Raw genomic sequence first — 10,392 nt, forward strand, 5'->3', positions numbered from 1 at the left:
GAACTTCTTTTACTTGATGTTGTCATGAGATCAAGGAAGCATGGAATTCTCACAGCAGCAAGGATTCTGAGGAGACCCAAGAATAGACTGGGGAGAGCTCCCTGGCTGGGGTGGGATGGAGACGTGGCTGCCATCCTGCCCTGCCCTTCCCTGGAGGTTCTAGGCTGTGTCTGAGAAGTGTTTCTGCATAAGAAATCCTAGGCCTTCAAGGCAGAACAGGACCAGAGAGGCTCTGCAAGTTCAAGAATGAAGATAAAGTGATGAGAACTAATCTTGGAGTATTCCAGAAGCAGGGATGGGGAGTACCCACAGGTTGGTTTGGCCTTAATCATGGTTTAAAAAAGACTAAGCGAAAAAGAAACAGGAGACTGGGATCTATCAGAACACTGGGGACAGCACCCCAGGGAGTCCAGGGCTGGCCAGCCAGGCTATGCTATGCAAAGAAACCCAGAAAGTTCTGGCCTGAGTGGGGACTGCCAGTGGTTAGGCCATGAACCTAGAAGCCAGCACCTTGGAGAGAGGACGATAACTAGATCCCTTAGTTAGGGAAGACCCAAGTTCTCCTCACTATGATATGTGATCTTAGGAGATACCCTGTTTGTTGGGGCCTGTGCTCAGATAAGTGGGGGGGGGGACTCTCCTTACTGGGACAGAGAGAGGCTGAAGACAAGTGGAAGGTACACAGCATGTTTATTGAGAATAAAAGAACAATGGGGAGCAGACTGTACCCCTCTCAGCGGAGCCGCTCCTGCAGTCGCTTCACCAGCTGCTGGACCACTTGGGGATCCCGTGGGGCATCTTGGGGGTCACGAAGCTGTAGCACACGCTTGTGGGCCTCCTGGACAAGCTCAGGGCCCAGGGCAGCCTCCACACGGGCCCGCCACGCTGCCAGCCGGGGCCAGTCTCGGAAGAGGTCGCAGCCAACTGCAGTGGGCTGGGAAGACCGGCAGCTGGGATGGGACTAGACCTGGGGCCCAGAGCACCCCCCAACCCCCCAGAAGGTGAGCAGGCAGGAGAACCTCACCTGCATCAGATCCACAAGCGTGATCAGATCTGCCAGGGAGATTTGCTCCGTTGCCAGGAAGGGCTTGGCCATCAGGACCACTCTATCCAGGTGCTGCAGTGAGGGTGTCAGCTTCCCCATCAGCCGCTCCAGCTTCGCAGCATCCACAGGCTGCCCAGAGAAGTAGGGCAAGAGACACTGGGGCAGAGGGAGAGGGGGCAGCTTATCCTAGGTTCCTTTAAGCACTCATCCTACTCCTTCCCTGAACTCATCCTCTAGTGATTCCGCCCGGGGGCTATGTGTAAGGAAGGATTCAGACTTTCAGGCTCAAGGGAAAGAGTGTTATGATGGGTTATTGATGTCTTTTCCGGGGTAGTGGAGGGGAGTCTGTATACAGGTTAACATGTGGTCCTTTCTGCTCTGAGGGTCTTGGTTCCTGCCCAAGCCTGCATCATCCATCCAGGGAGATTCACCTTGCATAAGAAGACATTGGCGGCAGGCTGTTGGATCGCCGTGTGCTGCCACGCCAGGTATTCATCAACGCGGGCGCAGGCCTGAGGCTCAGTTGGGTACCAGTGTGCTGCCGTCTGAAACTTGCGACTCAAGTATAGAAGGATGGCCACACTGTAGGCAGGAGGGGGTCAGAGGTCTCTTCCTACCCATCCAGGCTGGGCAGCTTCATCTCTCAACCATCTCACATGATGATCTGACTGGCTTTCTCTGCAACGCCACCTGTACAGGAGGGCCTCCCCAGTCCTGCCTCTACCTGCAAGCAGAATCCTTTCCCCACTAAACCGCTCCATTCCTACATTTCTAAACTCTGCTCCTCCCAGGCCCACTTCCCAGCGACTACCCCAGCCTGCCCTTCTCCTCCAGACCCAGTTCTCTGGCATCTGGGTCCCTATTCACCATGAGGGAGGCAAAATTGCCAGGGACACCCTGCCCAAGGGATCTTCACGCTCTCTTCTTGGACCATTCATCCCTAGTGATGGGGTCTGAGCTGGGACTCGGAGGAGAATCTCCATTTCTTGATCTCCTTGGGCTTCTGGCTCTTGCTGCCTATTTTTCATCCCTCAGGCAGCCACTGGGAGGTGGTCATAGTATCGCTCCCACTTTACGGAAAAGAAACCTGGGGTTCCAAGTTCTGTGATCGGCCCAGGGTCACAGAGTGAGGAATTCAGACTCCAGCGTGATGGGACTGCTCCACTTCTGTGACTCTGAGAGGACGAGTTCAGAACATCTAGGGAAGGGACTCACCTCAAGCCTGAATCATGCAGGCCTGGCTCAGTGCCCTTGCCCCTGCCCACACTGGCATTCCCAACTTTATCTCCTTGAAAGGAGGAAGAGGTCAGGCAGTTTGGAAAGATCTCCAAGCATGGGTTGTTATTCCTCTGCCTACTTCCTCCAGCATCCCTGCTTCACCCCAACCCACCCTACCCCAGCAAATTCTTGCATCCTGGCTGGGAGCCAGACTCTGAGCCTGCTGGGTCCATTACCTCTCAGCCAGCAGGAAGTCCCCATCCCTGAGGGCAGGCACCTTCCCCAGGGGGTTCACCTTCAGGAACTCAGGCTTCAGGTGCTCTCCTGGGAAGCAGAGAAAGGAGGCTCAGCACATGGTCTGGCCTCTGGGCACCCTCCCATGAGACCTGGCATACCCAGCGTCAGCACCACAGGTCGCAGCTCAAAGGGGATGCCATTCTTCCTGGCAAAAATGTAGACGGCACGGCAGGGGGGTGAGTACAGGTCCAAAAACAGCTCTACTGCCATCACTGTGCCCACCCACGCATCTACCTTCACCTGCCTCCACTCTACTCAGGCCTGCCTGACTGGTTGCTCAGCCCCTCAGAAACCACCTGAGCTCTGTGTCCCTCCCTGAAGCCTACTTCCCTCGTTGACTGGTGAGGCACCTTGCCAAGCCACCACCCCTCCTGGCCTCTGTGTAGGGGAACGGGGGTGCAGGAGGGGGCTGTGCCCCTCCTGGGGTTGGTCACTGGTTTTTCAAAAACAGTGTGTAGCACTGACCCTTCTTCAGAGTGTTGCAAGCCAGTGGCCACGCCCACCTCCTGCTCTTTCCTTTGACCCGGCCATTCCCTGCCCCCATCTCTGCTTCCTGGAAGCCACTCTGCCTTTCGCAATCTTTCAAGTAGGCGTAACAGGCAGGCTGGATGGCCAGCTGGCAGCACACACTTCTAGATTTTCTGTGTTTTCCCTCCCACTGCGTCTGCACCCCCCTCCCCCCAACACACACTATAACTATAAGCAATGGCTCCATTTTCTTGGTGGGTGTCTTGGCCAAATGAAAGACTCTGCCTAGATAAAGTGTACAAAAGACAAATATTTATTTCCTGTGACAAGAAAAGGAGTCCTGAAACTAATGTTTCTAAAGAAACTGTCTGCTGGGGGCCACAGTGAGGCGAAGTGATACAGTATTATTTAGTGTGTGTTGGATTCAGAGAAGTCTTTTTTTCCCATGCTGGAGTCTCCTGGTCCTTATCTTTAGCCCAGGGTCTGTGGGAAATGAGGAAGTTTGTCTCGTCCATGATTGCTATCCCATATAGGTTTTCTTTATGGTTAAGAAGTTTGAGTACAAGGTGACAATGCCTGGTGGCCGGCACCAAGAAAGAGAATTCCTTTACCATGTGCTCACATCACCAGTTCCAGCCCAGACCTCTCCTCTTTCCAGCCCCAGGACAGAAACTATCCTGATGTCTTAAAAGCACATGGCACAGCAGACCTCTCCTGACTCTCCCACTGCTCCCCTCAGGAGAATATTCAGTCAGTCTCCTCTCACTTCCCACACCTCGGGCCTATACGCCATTTCTTATATGCATAAATAGATCAATCTTTTTTTTTTTTTAAAAAAAAAAAGCACCTCTCTCTACTGCCCTTCTCCATGCCCCCACCTCAGGGGCAGCACTCTCCCCACTGGGACTCAGCTCAGCCCCCTGGGAGTCTCTCCTCCTCTTCACCATCATCCCTCCATTACCAAGTGCTCTTGCTCCCCCTCCTGAACTTCTTTTCCACCCACCAAATTTCTTATCCAGCCAACCTCACCAGCTTCCAGACCCACTCCCCTGCCTTTCCTCTGGCCCTCTGTCCTGGTGCACGCAGAGCCAGAGGGGATTTCTAAAGTCCAAGTCTCATGCCATGCTCCCTGTGCAATGCCATCCCTTACTGGAGTGCCTCCATCCCTGCCAGGTTGCACTCCCTGCCCCTGTCCATTGGCTTCTTGCTATGTGGGCTTCCCTCTTGACCTGCCCTGTAGTTGTCTTTTCCATTCAGATGCAGGTCTTGGGATGCCAAGGACTGGGTTGTGGGCAAGTCTGTGGACCTGGAGGATAGGACCAATGGGTGGTCCACGACCCAAGCCTGGCATCCACACTGACCGCTACTGGTTGGGTCAGTTGTGGAGTGGGAAGCAAGTTAGATCAGTCCTGGCCCTCCTGGGCACTCAGCAAAGCCTCCCAGAAGCCATTCTCTGGTCTCAGCTTCTGGACTCATGCAAGGGGACTAAAATGCCTCTCCCACTCTTTACATGGCAACTAAAATCTGCTAGTAGATGGAACTTCAGGTGTCATACTCCCTCATGAACACATGTACATACTTGGAGGCCATGCAGCTTGGTCAGGCCTGACCCACCATTGATTCAGAGACAGCCCATATCTGGGCTGGCTAGTAAAGTACCTGCACCCTTGGCCATTCTGATTGGATCAGACTGGACCTTGGAATGGTGGCAGACATTCCTAGGAAGGAGGGGCTGGGGAAGAGGCACAAGGTTGGCCCTTGGCAAGGCCACCAGCCTTTTCAATGTGAGACCCTGGGAACCACCAGTTTGCAGAGAAAATACAGCTAGCTCAGATTCTTCTCCAGTGGAGAGAAAGGGCCAGGACCAGACAGCCCCCAAGAATCAGGCTATCCAAAGCTATCCATCCTGGATTTCAGGCTGACAGGGAGTAGAGCCAGACAGATCCAGTGGGACCAGCTGCCACACAACAGGGCTGTAGATGGGAAATTGGACCCAGACCTCCCATGCCCAGAGCCCTCAGAGAGCCCTTGGCTCACTGCCCTAGGCCCACATTCCCACCAGTATAAGAAGGCCCCTTCTAGGTTTACTGCCTTGGAGCCTTACACCTGGGGGCACAGCCCTACAATGAAGGTTAGGATGCTAGAGTCAAAGGATAGAAGGATGGGGAGTAACAGGAAAGAAGAAGGGGAAACACAAGGAGGAGGGCAGTGAGACACTTGCTCATTCATTCATTCAACTGAGTGAGTCAACTCAGAGACTATAATGAAGAGGGTCAGACAAAGACAGATGACCAGAGAGGACTCTTCACTGTTTCCCAGTTCTCCAAGCAGGATCTATGTTGTTACACTGGCAGGGGGACCAGGAGGGTATTCTTTTCTCTTTTTTTTTTTCCCTTGTTGTTAATCATTCCCATTTATTTATTTTTTTATAAATATTTTATTTTATATAATTCTTAGAACATTTTTCATCTTTGCACAATGTATGCATTTTCATTTTGGTTATATTCCCCATACAATTGCACACATCCCCTTATTCTGACCCTAGTCCTCAGGAGGGTATTCTTGACCCCCTGCCTCAGGAACCACTCGCCCATACCAGGCCAGCAACCATGGATGTCCCTCCCAAAACATTTTCAGGCTGCAGGGCCACAGATGGGCCAATGATTCAGGAACACCAGCAGATGAAGAAGGGACAGTCACATCACTGACCCAGCACATGAAACCCTGGGCAGGGCAGCAGCCATAGGAACCAAGGAGGGATCCTACTTCCCCTTCCAGGGACAGTCAAGAGGCAGAGGTTGTCCCAATCTGCCAAAGAGAGGTAGCACCCCTACTGCCCCCAGGCAGGGTCAGTGAAGAGGGGCTACCCAATTGTTCCAGGTCTATACCGGCAACAGCACCACCTCCTTCAACACAAGGTCAACTTGTCAGCTGGAGAGGAAAACCCTGTCCTTCAGGAACTTGTCTGTTCATGTTCCCTGCCTGTCCTTGGGCACCTATATGTGGATGAGTAGGACTAACACCTGCTGGGTGGGCAAGGGTGGACTCAGTTTTCGGCCCCCCATCCCAGCATCTTAACCCTGCCCACACCCCATTACATCTTCTCCAACATCACCCTTCCTGCGTCCACACAGCACACTCGAAGTGCCCTAGACTTGGTCATGTTCCAGCTCAGACACTCATTCGCCTGTTGGTGGAATGATACTAGTAGACCACTGTCTGGTATTTGTGGCTTAGGGTGGGCAGGGCAGAGGCAGTGACCTGGCGGACACTGGCAGCCAGCCATCCCATTTCTCTCAGAAGTCTGCAGAAGAGGTCTCTGACACGGGACAGACTACACCTCATCCTCTCCGCCACCCAGCAACCTATCACCACTCAACATTCCAGTGGTCAGGCCATGTCCCTCCTCCCGGCCACAGACCTGGGCAGCTCTCCATTGCCTTGATCTAATGTTCACTCCTTTGCGCAGCCCATTCTTATCTTGCTGTGACTGCTTTCCCAGGTTACCTATGACTTAGCCTCCCAGCATCCCCTCTGCCATGGCTGGCTGTGGGGGATTCCCAAACACATGCATTTTCACACTTCCAGCATTAGCTCATGGTAACGTCCAAGGTTTCTTTCTGCACCTCCCCTGGCTACGTGACATAGGGATCCAATGCCCCCCTCTTTTTGTGATGCAGAGCATGGCTAGTCAGCTGTGGTCACCCTCTAGGACTCGCCTGGCACCTCCACTGCACTCAGAGTGACCATTGAGCTTTATTGTTTACTTCTTTAACTTTATTGGAATGTCTGTTAAAAGCAAAACCATCAAATTGCGAAAAACAAAAACAGCTGGTATGGATCAAGAAAGCACAGGCTGTGCCTGCCCATCCCTAGGGGAGAGGCCCAGGAAAGCAAGCACAGATGAAAAACTTCTGAAGGGGAAGTTGCTGAAACAGAACCTACGAGAAACAACACCCATGGGGACCCTCAGTGAAGGACAACTGCAGCCAGTGGCTGGGAGTGTTCCAAGTTGGGAATGGCAGAGGGGGCCGGCTCCAGGAGAGGACTCTGAGCATAACACTGAGGACCTCATTTATTCATTGGTGGTGACATCTACTGCTAAGTCCCAGAACTGTGGCATGTGAGCTACATGGCTGCCCGTGGTGGAGCCCTGGGACAGATGGTGGCCCCACATCCTGTAAGAGAAAGAAATCACTCAATTGCAGATAGAAATGTTGGTAAGTGGAATTGTGAGATACTGGAAAGCTGATGTACTTTGACCTGTACTGTTTCTGTTGCTTACATGCAATTTTATTTTTTTTTTATTCAGACACACAGTTGGTAGTAAGGCGCTCTTGAGTATAAACAGGGTATAGTCTTGGCAGTGACTGAAGGATGGTGCGTGTTTTCTCCAGAGACTGACTAGCCAAGTAATAAAAAGGTCTGTACTCCGGAGGAAAACAGAACTGGAGGGCGCCTTTGGAGGACAAGATTCAAGGACTTTCTGTAAGACAAAGAGTGAGCAAGGAGAGAGGAAGGAGTCCCGGTCTCCGGCCCCTCAGGGCAGAGATGGGGGTTAAAACAGAGTGGGTGCAAAAGAGTTGAAGTTTCAAGACTTTAGCCTGGCACAGACCCCTAGTGCTCAGACCTCAGGGAAGCCAGAGGCAACCAGGTGAACTCGGGGGCTGCTGTAAATACAGGGACTGCAAATAGGACTGCAAAAAGATGCTTGTCTATCCATATCCCAAGACTGAAGAACATCCCCCTGCCCCCTTACCCCTGCCAGATTCATATGTTGAAGCCGTGACCCCTAGCACTTCAGAAAGTGACAGCTTTGGGGGATTAAGGAGATGAGTAAATTAAAATGAGATCCTGGCGGGAAGGGGGTGGGGGGCTTCCTGGTGGCAGGGGGGTTATAATCTCAGGGCTATCATGCTGTCACCAGCCACTGAGGCATGAGTTCAATTCTGGCCAGGGAGCTAACCCACATGGCACAGCAGACCTCTCCTGCCTCTCCTGCTGCTCCCCACAGCAGTGTATTTCAGTACATCTGTGCTGCAGGGGGTCTTGTTGCTCCAGCCAGATAGGATACTGACAAACAGCTAAGAGAAAGGGCCTCACACCATGGGGCTAAAGATCTGACATCCCTTTGCTTTTTGTTCTTGGTCATAGAGAGAGAAAAATTTATCAAAAAATATATTAGGCAGTAAATTATATGTATCAGCATACTGTAAGTAAATGGCACGGAAAATTGTCTGTTTAGAAATTAGTTGTTGGGCAGTTTGGCCCACTTGACAATGGGAGACGGTTTGTTGTGCATGCCTGACATGCAAACCAGCACAACAATTGTAGTGGGTCCTTCTTTTGCCTTCTTTTGAAGTTTCTTGGGAAAGTTTTTAAATGAAGCTATTTGAGTTAGGAGTTTCTAGGTAGAAAAAGTTCTGATAGCTGAGTAGCAGCCGGTCCCTGGCTGAAGGCCACGCGAATAAAAAAAAAGTCTTTTCTTGCTTAGGCTTTGGCTGCTAGGGATGTATTGGTGGCTATCTACTGTCTTAGGTTATTGTTTAGCTGAAACAATGAGTTTTAGTGAAAGGCTTAGTTTTTTATTAACCTTGAAGGTTGCCTTCTTACTGAGGCACCTAGTGGCCAAAAGCCCATGGAAAAAGAGATGCACTGATGGTTTCTGCTTTGTTTCTATGCACATGATAATGTAATCTCACTGCTTGCTAAAACTGTATAAATAAAGAACCTGCTGAGCCTCTCGGCAGAAGATACTGCAACAGGGTGGACCCCAGGAAAGGGGGAGGTTCCCTGCCCCACCCAAGGGAGGGTGGAGCTGAGTAGGAAGAGGAGAAGCTGCAGAAGAGACTGAGGAAGGAAGCAGGATGGAGCCAAAAGGAGATCTGGAGGAGGCGCATGGAGCCTAGAGACACGTAAAGAAACTGCGCTTGTCATTTGGTCGTGGACTGGGTGACACAGATGTGGGTGAGACCCGTGGGGAGGTGACAATGGCAGCTTTTATCTTGATGTTGATTTTGCTCTTTTCCTTCCGGGCTTGTCTGGTGGTTTCTGACCCTTTTCTGTGGGTCCCCACTGGAAGATGCTGTGGACTTGTGGCAGGCTTTGGGGCCTTGCTCTGGGCCGATCCCATATGGATGGACTTTTACCCACGAGGGGATGGGTAACTTTGGGTGCTTCATTTAGAAATTAAATTCTTTGCCTTACCTGTATTGTTTCCTAGTTTTATTAAAGATCCTTCCCATTAGTCTCATGTGTTTTGTGTTGATGCGGCGGATGGCTGAACCCATTTAGAACAGGCAGGTTTGCGGGGTTTTGGGCTGCCCCTCTCCCTGTCCTATAACAATACTAGCACCTCACCTAGTGTCGGTGTCTCCTCATTCTACCTCATCCCCTTCCCCTCAGTCCTTTCATTTTCTCCGACGCCGTCTCATCCTTTCAGGAACCCCTGACACGACATTTTGCCGGAGGCTGGTCCCCGGCAGATCTGCCTGTTCTGCTTCCCATTCTGTCTCTGGGTGAATCCTCTCACTCCCTGCACGTGTAGACTACACCCCTGTTCTTGTATGCATAAATAAATAAAATAAATATTTTTTAATAAATAAATAAAATGAGGTCCTAGGGTAGGCCCTAATCCAATTTGATTGGGGTCCCTGTAAAAGGAAATTCAGACACAGAGAGACAGCATAAAGGAGCGTCCACATGGAGGCACAGGAAGGCGACCATCTGCAAGCTAAGAAGAGAGGACTCAAGAGAAAAAACCACCTCTTCTGACACTTTGATCTTGGACTTCCAGACTGCAGAACAGTGAGAAATACATGTCTGTTGTTTATGGCACCTGATCTGTGGTATTTTTTATGGCCGCCTTAGCATACCAACATAAGCACCAAAGGACAGCCTCCACAGATAGCAATGTGGCAATATCTGTCCCCAAATGGACTGGAATGGCCTTACCCAGCAATGCCATTTGTTGGAGTTTTCCAGGGCACCACACAGCAGAACAAGTAGCAGTAATAGTCACAGATGCAGGAACCAGGCGGCCACAATGTGATCTATATATGCAGTGGCAGCTGCGTACTCTGGTAAAGGACGGGCATGATTGCCACGCTTGGCTCTCCAGATGACTCGCGCTCATACACGCAGTGCACTCAGAGCAGGACCTGGCATGTCAGAAATGTGCTATACTACTTTGACCAGTTCTTCAAAACACATGTTGTCTAGATAAATGACCACGTGCAGAGTACTTCCAAAACATAAGGCGTCCCCACCCGACCATCTCAGCATCTTGATGGGTCATGATTTCACTGATATTTTGTAGTTTAAAAACAGTAGCAAATCTTTCAAAAGGCATGGGATTTCACAAG

General features: G+C 51.2%; 1 protein-coding gene and 1 long non-coding RNA gene across 2 annotated transcripts; one reads left to right on the forward strand and one right to left on the reverse strand.

Annotated features, from left to right (window-relative positions):
* Positions 1-48: 48 nt before the first annotated feature.
* Positions 49-9,957, forward strand: LOC119234108 (uncharacterized). The gene is made up of 3 exons (XR_005122545.2): positions 49-312; positions 1,429-1,533; positions 9,691-9,957. It is a non-coding gene; the product is annotated as an uncharacterized LOC119234108 (long non-coding RNA).
* Positions 678-3,008, reverse strand: LOC119234106 (glutathione S-transferase theta-1-like). The gene is made up of 5 exons (XM_037496869.2): positions 2,659-3,008; positions 2,500-2,587; positions 1,477-1,627; positions 1,025-1,201; positions 678-934 (listed from the first exon to the last, which is right to left on the reverse strand). Exons 1-5 carry the CDS (start codon positions 2,768-2,770, stop codon positions 734-736), a joined length of 729 nt encoding a protein of 242 aa, XP_037352766.1. The 5' UTR covers positions 2,771-3,008; the 3' UTR covers positions 678-733.
* Positions 9,958-10,392: the final 435 nt, after the last annotated feature.

Source organism: Talpa occidentalis, unplaced genomic scaffold, assembly GCF_014898055.3.
Source record: "Talpa occidentalis isolate TD23 unplaced genomic scaffold, MPIMG_talOcc4v2.1 talOcc4.8, whole genome shotgun sequence".
Lineage (NCBI taxonomy): Eukaryota > Metazoa > Chordata > Mammalia > Eulipotyphla > Talpidae > Talpa > Talpa occidentalis.

Coding starts and splice junctions, on each gene's coding strand:
- LOC119234106 (XM_037496869.2), bottom strand. CDS start 2,770: ATGGCAGTAGAGCTGTTTTTGGACCTGTACTCACCCCCCTGCCGTGCC. Junction 1,628..2,499: donor GACTTCCTGCTGGCTGAGAG/GTAATGGACCCA, acceptor TCCTGCCTACAG/TGTGGCCATCCTTCTATACT. Junction 1,202..1,476: donor CCAATGTCTTCTTATGCAAG/GTGAATCTCCCT, acceptor CCTCTGCCCCAG/TGTCTCTTGCCCTACTTCTC.